General features: G+C 38.4%; 1 protein-coding gene across 6 annotated transcripts in view; it reads left to right on the plus strand.

The window, feature by feature from the left end:
• Positions 1 to 19,182, plus strand: part of RUFY3 (RUN and FYVE domain containing 3) — a 100,249-nt gene that overhangs the window by 73,132 nt on the left and 7,935 nt on the right. For 4 of the 6 annotated variants that reach the window (XM_064367710.1, XM_064367724.1, XM_012464432.3 and 1 more), the window contains 7 exons: positions 2,271 to 2,363; positions 3,955 to 4,038; positions 8,489 to 8,656; positions 9,175 to 9,272; positions 13,428 to 13,547; positions 14,431 to 14,530; positions 18,919 to 18,983. In XM_064367710.1, the coding sequence (XP_064223780.1) occupies positions 2,271 to 2,363; positions 3,955 to 4,038; positions 8,489 to 8,656; positions 9,175 to 9,272; positions 13,428 to 13,547; positions 14,431 to 14,530; positions 18,919 to 18,983 (728 nt within the window). Of the gene's footprint in view, positions 1 to 2,270; positions 2,364 to 3,954; positions 4,039 to 8,488; positions 8,657 to 9,174; positions 9,273 to 10,884; positions 13,204 to 13,427; positions 13,548 to 14,430; positions 14,531 to 18,918; positions 18,984 to 19,182 lie in introns of those variants that run through there. The other 2 variants (XM_012464438.2, XM_012464439.2) reach the window with 1 other exon arrangement.

The following is a 19,182-nucleotide window of genomic DNA, read 5'->3' on the forward strand; positions in this document are numbered from 1 at the left end:
TTCCACCTTGCTTTTTTCTTCTGAGAAATAGAGATATAAGTGTTTCCCCATAGCAGTTTACTGCTAATAACATTACCTACTTTTTTTAGGCATTGAAATAAAAAATCTCCTCAATGCTTAATAAGATCTTTTAGCATGAGAACTTTGGAGTTCATTTTTTAAATCTTTTTAGAAATCTATAAAAGATCTTTTTTTTTTTTTTTTTTTTTTTTTTTTGAGACGGAGTTTCGCTCTTGATACCCAGGCTGGAGCGCAATGGCGCGATCTCGGCTCACCGCAATCTCCGCCTCCTGGGTTCAGGCAATTCTCCTGCCTCAGCCTCCTGAGTAGCTGGGATTACAGGCACACGCCACCGTGCCCAGCTAATTTTTTGTATTAGTAGAGACGGGGTTTCACCATGTTGACCAGGATGGTCTCGATCTCTTGACCTCGTGATCCACCCGCCTCGGCCTCCCAAAGTGCTGGGATTACAGGCTTGAGCCACCGCGCCCGGCCTATAAAAGATCTTATAAAGAGTTTGTCACGTGGGTTCCATGGTGTGACAGGACCTGTTTGTTTATTTATTTTTCTTTCATTTTTTAAAAATTATACTTTAAGTTCTGGGATACATGTGCAGATCTTGCAGGATTGTTACATAGATATACACATGTCATGGTGGTTTGCTGCCTCCATCTCCCCGTCACCTACATTAGGTATTCCTCCTAATGTTAATCCCTCCCCTAGCCCCCCAAACCCCAACTGACCCCAGTGTATGTTTCCCTCCTTGCGTCCATATATTCTCATTGTTTAACACCACTTAAGAGTGAGAACATGTGGTGTTTGGTTTTCTGTTCTTGTGTCAGTTGGCTGAGAGTGATGGTTTCCAGTTTCATCTATGTCTCTGCAAAGGACATGAACTCATCCTTTTGTATGGCTACATAGTATTCCATGATGTATATGTGCCACATTTTCTTTATCCCAGTCTATCATTGATGAGCATTTGGGTTGGTTCCAAGTCTTTGCTATTGTAAGCAGTGCCGCAATGAACATACGTGTGCATGTGTCTTTCTAATAGAACGATTTATAATCCTTTGGGTATATACCCAGTAATGAGATTGCTGGGTCAAATGGTGTTTCTATTTCTAGATCCTTAAGAAATCGCCACACTGTCTTCCACAATGGTTGAACTAATTTACACTCCCACCAACAGTGTAAAAGTGTTCCTATTTCTCTACATCCTCTCCAGCATCTGTTGTCTCCAGATTTTTTAATGATCGCCATTCTAACTGGTGTGAGATGGTATCTCAATGTGGTTTTGATTTGCATTTCTCTAATGACCAGTGATGATGAGCATTTTTTCATATGTTTGTTGGCCACATAAATGTCTCCTTTGAAAAATATCTGTTTATATCCTTTGCCCACTTTTTGATGGGGTTGTTTTTTTCTTGTAAATTTGTTTTAGTTCTTTGTAGATTCTGGATATTAGCTCTTTGTCAGATAGGTAGCTTGCAAAATTTTTTTCCCATTCTGTTGGTTGCCGGTTCACTCTAAAGATATTTTGCTGTGCAGAAGCTCTTAAGTCTAATTAGATCCCATTTGTCTATTTTGGCTTTTGTTGCCATTGCTTTTGGTGTTTTAGTCATGAAGTCCTTGCCTATGCCTATGGACAGGACCTATTTATTAAACATTTTAGAAGTAGACATTCTTAATAGATATTTTTTTTCTTACTAATAAGAACACCCTTGAGATAATAAGTTAAAACTTTTCATATAAAAGTAGCAATAAGGAGATATGTTTTATTTTAGCCTCATCTAAAAATATTCTTGGCCGGGTGTGGTGGCTCATGCCTATAAACCCAGCATTTTGAGAGGCTGAGATGGACAGATCTCTTGAAGCCAGAAGTTCAACACCAGCCTGGCTAACATGGTGAAACCTTGTCTCTATGAAAAATACAAAAACTATCTGGGCATGGTGGAGGATGCCTGTAGTCACAGCTAGTCAGGAGGCTAATGCATGAGAATTTCTTGAACCCAGGAGGCAGAGGTTACGGTGAGCTGAGATCGCACCACTGCATTCCAGGCTGGGCAATAGAGCAAGGCCCTGTCTCAGAAAAATAGAGAAAGAAAAATATTTCTCTTGAGTTCCCTGTAAGAACATTTTTATTGGGTTATAGCTTGCTTGCTTTCTAAGAATATACAAGCCTGAAAATTACATCCTAGCTGATCATGAATTATCTTAACACCATGTTAATTTTAAAAGATAAAAGATTATTTTTAAAATTTTATCCACAGCTTGCAGTTGCAAACAACAGGATCATTACCTTACAAGAAGAAATGGAACGAGTTAAAGAGGAAAGTTCCTACATACTGGAATCCAATCGGAAGGTTAATCTTACTGGATTTATAAAATATTCATAGAGATCATATCAGCTTGTTAGTGGTAAAGGAGAGTCTCTAAAGGACTGTTTTAAGCAGCAGAACTGTATCAAGCACACTGTTTTTATTTAGACTCTATGCATAATTGTGTGATGAAGGTTGTGGGAGGATTATGCCCCTTTGCCTACAAGATGCTTCTTGGCTTCACAGCCACCTACATCTGTTTAGAGACTTCAAGAAACAGTCTAATTCAGTTTCTTGTTTTTATGTCCTGGTGATTCATACAGTATTTAACAATTTGTTATTTTAAATATACCATTACTTTTACACCATGTTACTGTTTTATAAGAAGTGACACCTCATTTATATGATAGCAGTGGGAAAGAGCTACCATATAAATGTACTTTCTGGATAACTTAATCCTTTAAAGCACCAAACTTGTTGTACATGTCTAAATCAGAATTTCGTAAACCTTTATGTTTTGTACAATTCCAAGCCTTTTTAATTAAGGACATAATTTAATACATGTAGCCCTTTATGATGACTGAGGATCATAATTACCAACATTGACAATTCTCTATTACATAATAATAGTGCCACTTTAGGAGACTATTGAAGTTGATAGAGCTTCTGGCACCTATACGTAAATATTCCCTGATTTCTGTGGATGGTTTTTTTCCCTATCTTTTATGTATTCACTAGCATCTCTTACTTTTTACTGATGCTAATGTTGTTATCATTAGGACGATATCTCTACTTTCTTTTATCTTCATGCTTATAATCTACTGTCCCTAGGAATCCAAATATTCGTGGTTATTAAAATTGTTCTTTTACTAGGCTATGAGACGGAACCAAAGCAGTTTTCCATGACTAAGGTGATCCATCTGCTCAGAATTTTTTTATGACCTGCTTATTTTTATCTGTGATTTTGCTGGATAGTTGAAGATACCAGTTGTGAATTCTCTGGAGACTGAATCTATTAACATTTAAACCTGTAGCCCTTGGGCCAGGCGCAGTGGCTCACGCCTGTAATCCCTGTGCTTTGGGAGGCCAAGGCAGGTGGATCACTTGAGGTCAGGAGTTCAAGACCAGCCTGGGCAACATGGTGAAACCTCATCTCTACTAAAAATACAAAAATTAGCCAGGCGTGGTGGTGCACACCTGTAATCCCAGCTACTCGGGAAGCTGAGACAGGAGAATCACGTGAACCCAGGAGGTGGAGGTTGCAGTAGGCAGAGATTGAGCCACTGCACTCCAGCCTGGGTGACAGAGTGAGACTCCATCTCAAAAAAAAGAAAAAAAAAAAAACCTATAGTCCAACTCATATTTCGAAATGAATACTATGTTATTTTTAGAGGCTGATTTTTAAAACTTCTTTCATCCGGTTTGGTAACCTATTTTAGGATTTTAAATAACGTGTCAGGAAGTCCCCAATTCAGCTTACCCTTTAAAAATATACTGGACTTCAGTTTCTTTGTTGTGTTTGTTCATTATCATACCTGCTTCAATATGATATTTTTTTCTTACTAAATAGCAATGTTAGTCTCTGCTAATTCTGATTAAATCCTTAAATATGTACAATGTTATTTATCTTTTCAAGGGTCCCAAGCAAGACAGAACTGCAGAAGGACAAGCACTAAGTGAAGCAAGAAAGCATTTGAAAGAAGAGACACAATTACGATTGGTAAACTTTGCTTAATTTCTAGTAGTTCAAGAATACATTAAAAGGGAACTGACCACTTAGAGGTTTTATTATACAGACCAAGATTAGGAATATCAGTAGTGTTCTGAAAAATTATAGCTCCTGTAAAACGGTTTATCTCTTTTTAACAAACGTGCCTTATCATACTCACCATCTTTTTCTGAGTATTCTCAACTATAAGATTTTGTTAATCTTTATTTTTTTGCTTTTATAGTTTGTATTACAAGAATATTAAGTATACAGAACCTACTTTTTTAAACTATGCAGTCTCACACCTACCTAAGTCCTCATCCCTGCAAAGATTCTTGGAGGTAGTGGCTCCTCTTTTCTTTACAAAGAATCATTATTATAGGATTACGCTATTTTATTTTTAGCTGTTATTTCTGATTTATACTTGGTCTTAGATATAAATGGAAACATTTATCATCCAGTATTGGTCTTAAGTTTTTTTAGAAAATACGTTTGTGTGTGTGTGTGTGTGTGTGTGTGTGTGTGTACACACACACATATGTATTTATATATATACACACTATATATATATGTATATACATATACAGTGTAACACCTCACTGTAATCAGAATGGCAGCTATCAAAAAATTGAAAGATTAGTGTTGGCAAGGATGTAGAGAAAGGGAACCTTTACACACTACTGGAGAGAATATAAATTAGTATAGCTACTATGGAAAACAGTATGAAGGTTGTTTTAAAAAATTAAAAACCAAGCCAGGCACAGTGGCTCACACCTGTAATCTAAGCACTTTGGATTACACCTGAGGTCAGGAGTTCATGACCAGCATGGTAAAACCCTGTCTCTACTAAAAATGAAAAAAAATCAACCAAGCATGGTGGCACACTCCTGTAATCCCAGCTACTTAGGTGGCTGAGGCAGGAGAATTGCTTGAACCTGGGAGGCTGAGACTGCAGTGAGTCAAGATTATGCCGCTGCACTCCATCCTGGGTGACAGAGCCAGACTCCATCTCAAAAAATAAAAATAAATTAATTAAAAATCAATCTAGCATATGATCCAGCAATCCTACTACTGGGGATATATCCAAAGGAAATGAAATCAGTATGTCAGAGAGATTCTGCACTTCTATGTTTATTGCAGCACTATTCACAGTAGTCAAGATATGGAATCAACCTTAGTGTTCATCAACATGTGAATGGTTAAAAAAAATGTGGTACATATACACAATAGGATGCTACTCAGCCATAAAAAAGAATGAAATCCTGTCATTTGTGGCAACATGGCTGAACCTAGAGGACATTATGTGAAGTGAAATAAGCCAAACACAGAAAAAGAAATCCTGTATGATAACATTCATTTGTGGAATCTAAAATGTTGTTCTCATAAAAGTAAAGAGTAAGATGGTGGTTACCAGAGGGAGAAAGGGCAGGGGATAGTAAGAGATTGATCAACAGGTACAAAGCTATAGTTAGAAAGGAGGAATGAGTTCTTGTCCTCTGTTGCATAGTATGGGATGACTAGAGTTAACAGTAATACATATTTTAAAATAGAAGAGAGATTTGTTGCTTTTTGTTCTTTTTTTATTAATGCATAATAGATGTACATCATTCCAGGGTACATATGATAATTTAATATACTCATATAATTTGTAAAGACCAAATCAATGTTCTTGGGATACCCATCACCTTAAATATTTGTCTTTTCTTTTTGAAGGAAAATTTGTATTGTTTTAATTATTTTTATGTACAGAAAATTCAACAGTCTACATTCAACCCCGTTTCGTGGCAAGTTCTTTTAGCCTTTGCCTTTTTGAGCTTGGCGATGTGAGCCACAAACTTGGGACCCAGGACATTGCCTCCCCAGTGACGGCATATCTCGTCATATCTGTCATTGTAATTGGTTCAGATAGCTTCCACCAGCTTAGCCAAAGCACCTTTGTCTTCCGAGTTAACCTGTGTGAAGGCGACAGTGGCACAGGTCTTCCTTTAGACTAGACGTCCCAGTCTGATAATGCAGTAAGGGACTCCCATTTTACGACACAGGGCAGGCAAGAAGACAGCCAGCTCAATGGGATCCACATCGTGTGCAGTCACCACCAGCTGAGCTTTCTTGTTCTCCACCAAGGTGGTGACAGTGTTAACTCCTGCTCGAAGGACAGGTAGTCTCTTAGTGGGGACGTCCCCTTTGCCAACCGCTTTCTTCTCGGCCCGGGCCAACAGCCTCTGCTTCTTCTCTTGCTTTGTCTCTGGTCTATACTTGTGGGCCAGCTTAAGCAGCTGAGTAGCTATTTGGCAGTCCAGGGCCTGGGTGAACTGGTTAATTGCAGGAGGCACTTTCAGCCGCTTATAGAGGATGGCTCTCTGCCGCTGCAACCTGATACAGCGGGGCCATTTCACAAAGCGGGTGAGGTCTCTTTTGGGCTGGATGTCCTGTCCAATGCCAAAATTCTTAGGCCTTTTCTCAAACAGGGGATTCACCACTCTCTTAGCCTCCTGCTTCTTCACAACAGCAGGGGCTGGAGCCACCTTCTTCCCCTTGGCCTTCTTTCCTTTCGGCATCTTGGGCGGCAGGAAGAGCTATTTGTCTTTTCTTTATGCTGGAAAGAACAGAGGCTTTTGAATGTTCTCATCACAAAAAATGATAAATGTTTAAGATGATAGATTTGTTCATTTCTCAGATTTGGTCATTACATAGTTTTTATATTATCAAAACATCATGTTGTACATCATAAATATGTACAGTTACGTGTCAATCATACTTTTTTTAAAAAAACTTATATTAAGGGATACTATTCCTGTACTGGATTTTAATAACCCCTGTTATTAACATATTAAATCTTCCTGGAGTTTCAATAGTATGTCAAACACAGGGACCTCCCCACAATGTCTCTAAGAATAAGGAAGAGCCTGAAAATAAGGGGTGACTTAACTTGTACTAAAAAATTATTACAGGCCAAGTGCCATGGCTCACATCTGTAATCCCAGTACTCTGGGAGGATCACTTGAGCCCAGGAGTTTGCGACCAGCCTGGGCAACATGGGGGACCCCATCTCTACAAAAAATACAAAATTATCTATGCTTGGTGGTACAAGCCTGTGTTCCCAGCTACTTGGGAAGCTGAGGAGGGAGATCACCTGAGCCCAGGGAAATTGAGGCTGCAGTGAGCCAAGATTGCACTGCACTGCAGCCTGGATGACAGTGAGATCTTGTCTCAAAAAATATACATGTATTACAAGTTGACAGTATATAACAATTTCAGATTTTTTTTTTTTTTGAGTCTTGCTGTGTCGCCCAGGCTGGAGAGCAGTGGCGTGATCTCGCCTCACTGCAACCTCTGCCTCCCAGGTTCAAGCAGTTCTCCTGCCTCAGCCTCCAAGTAGCTGGGATGACAGGCGCCCACTACCACACCCAGCTAATTCTTGTATTTTTAGTAGAGACAGGGTTTCACCATGTTGGCCAGGCTATTCTCGAACCCCTGACCTCATGATCCACCTGCCGCAGCCTCCCAAAGTGCTGGAATTACAGGTATGAGCCACCACGCCCAGCAGAATTTCAGATTTTTTTATACACAGCAGTATTATTTTAACATCCTTAAAATAGCATTTACCTTCTATGTGTTTGTGAATGAGATCTCAAAATATAATACTTTTCATAAGAAAGGTTACAGAAATAATATGTCAGCATTTTAAGAAGGGGTATGATTCATTTTCTATAATGCTAATCTTGTAAACCAGGAATCTCAGTGAAGTGGCACATAATAAAAATATTAAAATTTTTCACATGGTTTTATAACAATGACAAATGTTTGATAAGAAGAAAAGAAACTAAGAAAATAGGTGAGGGCCTAGGTGAACCCAGGGCACAAGGTAGATGCAGATGATCCTCAGGTCTTTGTATCTTTGATCATCCAAATAATGTTGCAGTAATAATGGTTGAAACAAAAAGAGGTTTCACGTTAAATGAACCTAAAAATTCTGTTAGCCTCTTAGCCATACTGGCCATCCTCAGTAATTGTGATGTTACGCCAGGGACTCAGGTGGTCCTCTGGGTTCCCTGGGCTCTTGAATATATCAACAACATTCAAATTTGGGAGAATTGCAACTACTTCATTTTGTGCTGTCTACTGTAAACCTGTATGTATCTTTGTATAATAAGATATGACATCAATTGTCTTAATGTCTAATGTAGTGTCTCAAATACGTGTATATTTTAGACATATTAAATAGCACTATCTTTGGTTTAGCAGGTTTTTCAGATTTGTACGTTATTTGGCAAATGTTACTGTATATCCTAATTATTGTTAATTAATCATTGTTAATGTTTCTGAAAATGAATGGTAACTTAAGCTATTTTGCCAGAATATTAACACTGAGAGTTTTGGCATACTTTTTCCTGTGAAATTTTATGGTTTGTACTTAGTTGAAGAAACAGAATGTAAGCAATTTACTTACCTTTGGGGGCAGGATGTTGAAAAAGAACTGGAGATGCAGATCAGCATGAGGCAGGAGATGGAATTGGCTATGAAGATGCTGGAGAAGGATGTCTGTGAGAAGCAGGATGCCCTGGTATCTCTTCGGCAGCAGCTGGATGATCTCAGAGCTCTCAAGCATGAACTTGCCTTTAAGCTGCAGGTAGGGGAAATATGAGGAATAGACTCACTGACTCTAAAATCTTGGGGCTTCCCTCCTCCAATCTTATCCTCTAGAATCACACTTTAATTACAAGAGGGAAGAATCACATCTCATTTTGATGCTAGCTGCCAGTAAACTTCTCTCAGATTCAGACCATCATGGGATCCTGTATTGCTGTTCTAGAAAACCATGGCCACTTTTCACATTATAATAGAGGATGGAGGTCTTTTTTATCCTATAAGATAATGTCTGCTCTGCAGTCTAACATGCCAGCTGAGTCATATATTCTATTGGCTTTTACACTGGAATGTGATACATTGATAAACTATTACTATGATAATGCTGCATGTAACAATACTAACTTTAGACAAATTGCTTTTTTTCTATTTAAGGATTAACTGATACAGAAATGTATGAACATTTCTATTTTCCCACTTACCATTAGATTCAAAAGGCATGTGTGGTTATATTTTAGAATTTATTTTATACAGCTTGTTTATAATTATTTTCCATAACAGAGTTCAGACTTAGGAGTAAAACAGAAAAGTGAACTCAACAGTCGCTTGGAAGAGAAGACTAATCAGATGGCTGCTACCATTAAACAACTTGAACAAAGGTAAAAGTCCTGTTTCTTCAGTGAAACACTTTGGGTTGTCAGTGCTGAAATGAAGAGAATGTGCTGTACATTCGGCAAATAGAAAGTATATGAAATTCTTCCAAATTCGCATCAGACATTCTGGTAGAAAGAAAGCCAATTGAATGTTATGTGTGTTTTCTGAGGTATGACTGAAATGTTTTTAGGAAATGTCAATCACTTGACTAGTCTTAAAAAAAAATTGAAAGATCAGCCTTTCATGACTGTTTTAAACACCAGAACTTTTAACCCATGTCAGAGTCATGTGTTAGAGGAAGGATACTTTAAAGTGTGAAAGGACTCTCAAATATATGTATGTAATTCTGTGATTTTATCATTCATCCCTAAAGTCTTTTGAATACTTTGATGCTAGGGGATATAGAGGCACTGAGAGACAGGTGTCCTCCAAGGATCTACTCTGTATCTTTCTCTCCCTTCTTTAACCCTTTTCTCTTATTTCCCTTTTCTTTCTCCTGAGTAGTTCTGTAGCTTCCACTGTCACCTCCAGTGTGTTCTCCAGCTCTTACCTTCATCTGGAGACCAGTCTTGAGTTTCCATCCTTTGGGCAGCTCTCTTCCACCAGTACCTACAATTATGTCTGCCCAAAGCACATCTTCTCCCTATGCTACTCTCTTTCTCTGTTTGTGTGAATCAACCATTTTCTCTGTGGCAACTTAGCAGTCAAGAGAAATGGCTGAATCTTCAAGACTGAATGTGACACGGCACCCAAGGTCACACCTGTTCCTCACCCTTCTTGCACTTGGGCAAAACTAAATTACTGGTCCCTGGATATACTTCCCATTTTTCTCATTCATTTCTTTCCCAATGGTTCCACCAATTAGAAATGTCCTAATTCTTCCTACTCCCTTGTTTTTCAGATACATTTTTAAGTTTAGGCTCAAATGCTACCTCCCCAGAGTCTCCTCTGATACCTCTTTGAAGCTAGAAATGATCTTTCTGGGAATTCCCATAGCTTCATATCCATATCTATCTATATTGCTTGTGACACTTCTCACTTCTGTCTTTTTCCTTTTAACCCTTTATATATGTCTCTTCTGATGAGGGTGTAAGCTCCCTGAGATTACTTAGCTAATCTTTTAAGTTCCCTTATTAGATCTGTTGCAGTGCCTTGAATATACAAGCATTCATTCAGTACATATATGATGAATGGATGAATGGGTGACTTCTTTTATTCAGATGATTCTTAACCAGTAAGGGTCCTGAACAGCAGTGCATATTAATGTTAATTCAAAAGTTAATGGCAAATTAATAATTAAGCCTGAAACTTCTTATATGGCCAAATAAAAATGTATTAGTCTACCTAGGAAAAGACGGTTATGTACTTGCTCATAATTAGTTATATGATTATGATTTGATAAAATGATTTTAGTGTTCACAAATTGTGCTTTTGACATGAAATGTATCAAATTCCTTTTCAATGATTTTTTGACTTGGAATTTAAAGCAAACAGAACTAAAATAATGACTTATTTCTTTGAGTATTAAGCTGACTTATTCTCTTGCTATTTTTGTGTTTCCTGTTTATCCATTTTCTCATTCCCCTTTCACTTCATTGTCATTTTTATTTTATTTAGTGAAAAGGATTTGGTGAAACAGGCAAAGACCTTAAATAGTGCAGCAAATAAACTGATCCCAAAACATCATTAGGCATTTTTCAGTTGGTCACGTCACAAGTCTGATATCACAACTTAATCGTAAAAGGAAGAAATCTGAAAGTTACTACATTTAAGCTCTGGTTCGATATAAAATGTCACCAAAAAGTTGACTTTGAATTTGTTGGACTTTTAAAAAACCAGTTGGAGATATAGATTGGGTTTTTTTCTTATTTTCTCCCCAGGGTTAGGATAATTGGTATGAGTTCCTAATTAAATGCTGAATAAACTCTGAGAAATTATTTCTGAGTTGACCAATAAATAAAAATACCACTTTTTAAAAAAGCCTAGGGAATTGAAGCTCTGTACATATATTAATGATGCCTTTACAACCCAGTCCTTGATAATATCAGATACTCGGTGCATTGTTCATGTCTGTATCTGCAAGCCTGTTCTGCCATTGCAGTGTAATGATCTAGAGGTAACTACCACATGAACTTGGACTCTTCTAAAATAGTTCTGTGTCTCTTAGACCATGACCCCTTTTCACTTTTGTTATATAGGTTTAATCCCCAAGCCAAGGATAGTACTTAGTATTTCACTACACTTCTATTCTCAGTAACCAAGATTGCTTGCAACTTTTTTTGCCTTAGTGACTTTTGAAAAAGAAAAAACAGCATCCTTATATTTCTTTAAAATACATAGAGATAAGTTAGCAATTAGGTAACTTATGATAATATAATAATGTGGATGCTTGGGGAAACCCTCTTCATGTTTGTCATCTTCTACCTCTGACATTTTCCTGCAATTCTGCTTCCTACTTGGGTAGTTCAGAGAGAACAATTCTAATAAAAACACTCCTCTCCTATTAAAAAAATGATGCACTACCCATTTTTCATATCCTGCTTTTCTTATTGGAGTAAAAAGAACAGGGTATAGACATGAGTGCCGATATTCTGCCTAGCCTGTTATTTCTTACCTGGAAACATTTACTTAAGAGTTTCTGTTACCTTTTGTTCAGATAGGGATTTGCTAAAGGTTCTGGGAAGCTAATAATTGAATTATTAGAAAAACATTTCAGAATAGGAAATAAATGATAAACTTACCTTCTTTATTATTATTTAGTACAAAAATACTGATTCCGTGTAGATATTCACAAGCAATATTAGCAGGGCTTCTTTTTTTAAGTGACCACAGACTAACCCTTTCTAGGCTTTAACATTGTGAATAATCCTATAAATATGTTGATTTTTTTAGGATGATTTTTGATTTGAAGAGACAGGCTTTACATAAGCCTTCATTCCTTCAAAAGGCCTTGACAAAATATTTGGATTTTTTTCCTTTTTTTTTTTTTTCATTCTGGTGTGCTTTGCAGCACTTCAGCCGCTTAGGTGGGGACACAGATAACCCCTTCGCTTCCAGCTCTTGAAATTCTTTATCTTTTTCTTGGCAAACCCAGAATTAAGAGTGTAAGATAGATTCCATGTGTGCTTATATAGGTCCCTGCACAGATTTGACTTGAACCAAAATGAAGTCAAAGAACATATGTTTAAACCAACTTCATAGAGGTAAAAGATCCTGTGCTCTTGAACTTATTTTAATTCTTATAATTTGCACCGATATAAACAAATCTCCTACTATATTCTCTTCATCAACCTCTTGTGGTGATGGGCTGCCTTTTCTATGAGCATTTGGAAGGAACGATCAAATACCAAAATTAAACTTTCTAAAATCTACACATAGCATGCTTTTAAATTCTATTATATAAAATCCCAAGTGTTTTACCTTCTAAAACATGCTTCTCTATAGGTGCAAAGTTACAAGATATTTAGAAGAAAATATCAATCAGAATCTTCTGGAGAATATGGTCAGAGTCTTAAAACAGGCCCAATGCTGAGTTCTTTGTCCACTTAGTCACACATATCTTGTGGGAATGGAAAAGGAAGGAGACAGCCAAACTCTGACAAAGGCTTTTCCTTATAAAATAACTCAAAGCCTGGGTGAGGGTTGATATATAATGTCCCATGATTTAATATACGTGGTTTGGGGGAAAGGACAAGAAAAAACTATCCTTCCACATATAAGAAGGTAGTTGTGCATTTAAAGTTCCAGTTGTGTGTGTAAAACAGAAAAATTAAGTACCAAACCTATTAGGAAATTTTTTTAAAAAGTGGATTTAACTTAAATTACTGTGTACTTGAGGTTGGCTTTGGATATGGATTTTCTAAAAAGTGATGTTTTATTGTTTATCATCTAATGGCTGTAAACCGTAGTACTAGAATAAAAAAAAATGGAAAACCAGCTTTTCCTCTGCCTGGTTCACCTTCATCTTACTTTTTTTTAGAATTTGTTTCTTCATCTTTTTCCTCCCATAATTTCTTCGCCTGTGTCCTGCAAAGTTTTTTTCCTCTCTCTGTCTCTCTGTGCATTCTTCCTTGGGTTATTTTATTTTGTGTTGTGAACTTGGTCTTCCTCCCCACCATGGCTTTTGTTTTTTATCACAAGTTCATGTGGCTCACATCCAGATTGCGCCAGGCTGAGCGAAGCCGCCAGTCTGCTGAGTTGGACAACCGCCTCTTCAAACAGGACTTTGGAGACAAGATCAACAGTCTGCAGCTGGAAGTTGAGGAGCTCACCAGGCAGCGGTGAAGAGGGGACAGCTTGAGCTGACAGGGTGGTCATGGGTAATTCTTAGGGTAGACAGCAAGAAATGTGGTTTCATGACTTCCAGCCAGGTTGGCTCTGTCTTTGCAATGTCCTTTCTCTGGAATTGGAGTTCAGAAAGCTTCACATACATCAACATTCCCCAAATCCTATCAACATGATTTGTGATCATAGAATTAGGAAATTAGAGCCACGATCCTGGATAGTCATTACTAGCCCATGTAACACTAATAATAATATGTAATATTTCCTGAATCTTACTGTGTGCCAGATACTTTACAAAGCACTTCACATGCAAGCTGTCCATTTAATATCTTCACATCAATCCTATTAGTGATATTATTGCCTCCACTTTCAGATTAAAGTAGAGCTTAAGGCTGGGCGCAGTGGCTCACGTCTGTAATCCCAGCACTTTGAGAGGCCGACGCAGGTGTATCACCTGAGGTCAGGGATTCCAGACCAGCCTGGCCAACATCTCTACCAAAGATACAAAAATTCACCAGACGTGGTGGCAGTGCCTGTAATCTCAGCTACCCGGGAGGCTGAGGCAGGAGAATTGCTTGAACCTGGGAGACAGAGGTTGCAGTGACCCAAGATCATGCCACTGCACTCCAGCCTGGGCGACAGAGCAAGACTCTGTCTCAAAAAAAAAAAAAAAAGTAGAGATTAGAGAGGTTAAATGTGTCCAAATTCACACGGTTAAGCTAAGAAGTCGCAACATTATCATTTAAAAATCTGTCTCTGACAGTAAGCTCTTAAACATTCTTAATTATTGCACTTTAAGACAAGGGGTTGGCATTCTTCAGAGAATATGTCTGTGTAGAATTTCAATTTTTCGTCCTTTTCCTTTCCTGCTTACCTCAGGAACCAGCTTGAGTTAGAACTAAAACAGGAAAAAGAAAGAAGATTACAAAATGACAGGAGCATCCCAGGAAAGGGTTCCCAGAAGCCAGAATCCAAGATGGTAATATTTGCTATTCCTTTGTTCTTTTACTTAATTTCAGTTTAAATTTTAGAGGCTAACTTGATAGGCCTGTCAGTTTTCTTTTACAGATCACATACTTAGGGGCTGTGTCCTCAAGTATGTAGATACTTGATAATGATGTGAACAGATGAAAGCTTGATTCTGAGTCTGCCTCTAGGATACTTCCTCTAACTTGATTTCATTTGGAAAGGGGGATTTTAATAATCACAGTGAACTGTTTTCCTTTTAATAATTTTTTAAGTAGGATTATTTTGGTATCTTAACAAAAATCTCTGTTTCTTGGATTTCTGCTAACTAATAATTTTAATAAAATAGTATAATAATCCCTCTCCAATCCTGAATTCCCCTTTAACAGAATTTTCCTCTATGTGGAGTTTCTTCTCTATACCTTTTTCAAATCATGAGGATTTCACTTTGAGTATCCTCAAGGAACTTATCATGGGAATAATTAGAAAGAAAGGGAACTAGGCTTGAGGAAGGGAAGGTAATAGAGAACAGTTTAAAGAATAAAAGTAGAAATTTCTACAGAATAATCTTAGAAGGAGGTACCTCCAGCACCTATAGCGGTGAAGGAGCTAAAATTGGATAAGGTCATTTCTGGGGCCCAGGAACTAATGAAATCAGAAAAGCTTGAAATGCTTTTTCTGTCAAAGACAAACACCATGAAAAAATTGCCTCCTGTATGTACATATTCTACAAGGGGACTTCAAAAAGATCGTGGGAAATGGAATTAAAAGGCAAAAACATATCAACTTTATTTCTCAACCTAAGTTCCATCAAGGTCAAGATACTTTTGTAAGTGATGATACCAGTCATGTAGGCCATTCCTAAATAACTGAGGGTCCTAGGAATTTAACCATATTAATACAGCCTTTTTTAGATTATTAACAGAAGAAAACTAGGTGCCCTTTAATGATCTTTTAAGATTAGGAAACAAAAAGAAATCAGAGGGAGTCAAATCAGGATTGCTTAATGATTTCCTGTCATAACTCTCATAGAATTGCCCTTGTTTGGTGAGAGGAATGAGTAGGAGCATATTTGTGGTGGAATAGGACTCCTGTTGAAGCTTTCCTGAGCATTTTTGTGCTGAAGCTTTGGCTGACTTTCTCAAAACATTCTCACAAATATTAGACAGGTGTGGTGGCACGTGCCTGTAGTCTCAGCTACTTGGGAAACCGAGGCATGAGAATCGCTTGAACCTGGGAGGTGGTGGTTGCAGTGAGCCAAGATCGCACCACTGCACTCCAGCCTGGACAACAGAGCAAGACTCCCTCTCAAAAAAAAAAAAAAAAAAATTAAAACACTGTCACAATAAGCAGATATTGGCATTCTCTGGCTTTCCAGAAAGTCAACAAGCAAAATGCCTTCAGCTTCCCTAAAAACTGTTGCCATGACCTTTGCTCTTGACCTGTCTGCTTTTGCTTTGATTGCACCACTTCCACCTCTTCAGAGCCATTGCTTTGATTGTGCTTTGTCTTCAGGATTGTACTATGAAGTTGTTACATCTCCTGTTACAATCCTCAAACAAATGCTTCAGGTTCTTAATCCCACTTGTTTGTAATTTCCCTTGAAAGCTATGCTCTGGTCTATAGCTGATATGGACACAACAGTTTTGGCACCCATCAAGTAAAAAGTTTACTCAACTTTAATTTTTCAGCCAGAATTGTATAAGTCAAACCAATTGAGATGTCTGCGGTGTCGGCTGTTGTTTCTACTGTTAATCATTGGTCCTCTTCAATCAGAGCATGAACAAGAAGATCCTCACAGATTGATGTGGCTAGTCTGCCACTGCAGGCTTCATCTTCAACCTTATCTAGCCCCGTCTTAAAATGGGTTATCCTTTGTAAACTGATTATTTCTTTGGAGCATTGTACCCATAAGCTTTTTGTAAAGCATCTATAATTTTGCAATTCCTCCATCTAAGCTTCAACATCAATTGGATGTTTGTTCTTGCTTCAGTTAATTTTATCAGAATTCCTGTTGCTCTGGTAGGGGCTCTTCCTTTTTCTTTTTCTTTTTCTTTTTTTTTTTTTTGAGACAGAGTCTCACCTAGAATAGACTCCAGTGGCACAATCATGCCTTACCACAGCCTCGATTTTCTAGGCTCAAGTGATCCTCCCGCCTCAGCCTCCCAAGTAGCTGGGACTGTGGGCACAAGGCCCAGGTAATTTTTGTGTTTTTTTTGGTAGAGATGGGGTTTTGCCATGTTGCCCAGGCTGGTCTTGAACTCCTGGGCTCAAGCGATATGCCCACCACAGCCTCCCAAAGTGCTGGGATGACAGGTGTGAGCCACCATGCCCGGCCAGGGGCTCTTTTCAAACTGATGTCTTATCCTTTTCAGTAACTTAAACATATCCTAGTCAGATATATTAAAATAAATAAGTACAAGTTTATTTTGGTGCAAAAAAATTTTGAAGTGCATGCACAGTCTTTTCTTAATATGCATTTTCCATGAACTTTTTGAATACTTCTAGTATATAACAAAGCAGGACCAGTTCATAAACTATTTAAAATTTCTAGAGAGTGAGCTGCTAATTTGCTGTCAAATAGAAAATAATGGTATATGGAAATTTATTAAATAGTACCACTACTAATAATTTAAAGTGTACAAAGAACCACTCTATATAGCATGCTGTCTTTATTATTTTAGTTTAGTGAACATAAAATCTAAAAGGCTTACAAAGGTATACTTCAGATATTGGCCTGTCTTACCCTATTTTTCCAGTGAGGCTTTAAGTTTTTCAATCTCCAGTTGTTTCCTGCAGTGGCGTTTCCAGGAGGATAAGTATTGCATTGACCTCTCTTCCTTGATACTTGAGTGGTGTAAGAACACACATTTCAGCTGGGTGCAGTGGCTCACCCCTGTAATCCTAGCACTTTGGGAGGCTGCAGCATGAAGATTGCTTGATCCCAGGAGTTAGAGACCAGCCTGAGCAACAAAGGGAGACCTCATTTCTACAACAAAAAATTTTAAATTAGCTGGTTGTGGTGGTTTATGCCTGTAGTCCCAGCTGCTCAGTAGACTGAGGTGGGAGGATCACTTGAGCCCAGGAGGTCGAGGCTGCACTGAGCTATGATCATGCCACTGCACTCCAGCCTGGGCAACAGCATGAGACCTTGTCTCAAAAAACAAACAAAAAGAATATACATTCCACTTTTGGATGCACATGGGCAGCAGTCGAAGGCAAGTGGCAGTAGGTGTGTGTGCCAGAGAAAAAATGTAGCCCTAAAAACTGCCTAAGCACCTGACCAGGCACAGTGGCTCATGCCTGTTATCCCAGCACTTTGAGAGGCCAAGGCGGGTGGATTGCCTGAGCTCAGGAGTTCGAGGCCAGCTTGGGCAACATGGTGAAACTCCATCTCTACTAAAATACAAAAATGTAGCTGGGCGTGGCGGTGTGCACCTGTAATCCCAGCTACTCAGCAGACTGAGGCTGGAGTGAACCCAGGAGGTGGAGGTTGCAGTGAGCCAAGATCACACCACAGCACTCTAGCCTGAGCAACAGAGCGAGACTCCAGCTCAAAAAAAAAAAAAAACAAAATGCCTGGGGTATGGGTAGAAATGCAGTTTGAAACTTTACATTTGTCCTGCCAAGTAGAAAATTACTTGAGTTGAACAGGCTATAGAGGTTGTGGCACTGGGCTGAGTGCGATGGCTGACGCCTACAATCCCAGCACTTTGGGAGGCCAAGGCAGGCGGATCACTTACAATCAGGAGTTCAAGACTAGTCTGGCCAACATGGTAAAACCCATCTCTACTAACAATACAAAAAATTAGCCAGGCATGGTGGCACATGCCTATAGTCCCAGCTACTTGGGAGGCTGAGGCAGGAGAATTGGTTGAACCCACAGGCAGAGCTTTCAGTGAGCCAAGATGGCACCACTGCACTCCAGCCAGAGCAACAGAGTGAGACTCTGTCTCAAAAAAAAAAAAGCTGTGGCACTGGGGCATCAACTTGATTGACCAGCCAGAGGATTATAGTCTGCTGGATATGGCCATCCTTGGTTTTACCAGTTTTTCAGAGCTCAGTCTGGGGGAAATTAAAAAAAAATTATACTTCTCCTAAGAAGCAGCCAATATCTTGAGCCAACTTTGCAAGTAAATAGAATACATTCTGAATTTTATTTGAATCTCAAGAATTAAAATATCTACTTTGAAAATCATTTGTCACAAACTATGAGAATTGTTAAGAAACTACTTAGAACAAAGAATGAGGAAACATAGCTTCAAAGTTAGATCCCTTCCCTAATGAAAAAGCTGCTTAGCTTTATACCCAAACTAAGGCATTGCAGAAGAAAATATTTGCAATATCATCATTGTTTAGCATTCAGAATAATTAATAAATTGGGCTGTTTTCTTTTGGCAGGATGGGAAGCACAAAATGCAAGAGGAAAATGTTAAGCTAAAAAAGTCCCTGGAAGAAAGCCACAGGTGTTTATTAATCAAGTATTAACTAAGATGTAAAGTTATTCTGGGGTGGTGGGAAGGAGGGAGCTTTTGATATACATTGGCATTGACACTGACTTATAATATTAATATGCCAGGAGGACATTTGAAGTGGAAGTTAATAAATAATAAACCACATGACATGTATTAAACCAAACCCATTAGTCCATTTCAGAGGAAAGAG

The sequence above is a fragment of the Aotus nancymaae genome, unplaced genomic scaffold (genome assembly GCF_030222135.1).
Source record: "Aotus nancymaae isolate 86718 unplaced genomic scaffold, 86718_ANA_hifiasm-v0.15.2.pri h1tg000006l, whole genome shotgun sequence".
NCBI classification, from domain to species: domain Eukaryota; kingdom Metazoa; phylum Chordata; class Mammalia; order Primates; family Aotidae; genus Aotus; species Aotus nancymaae.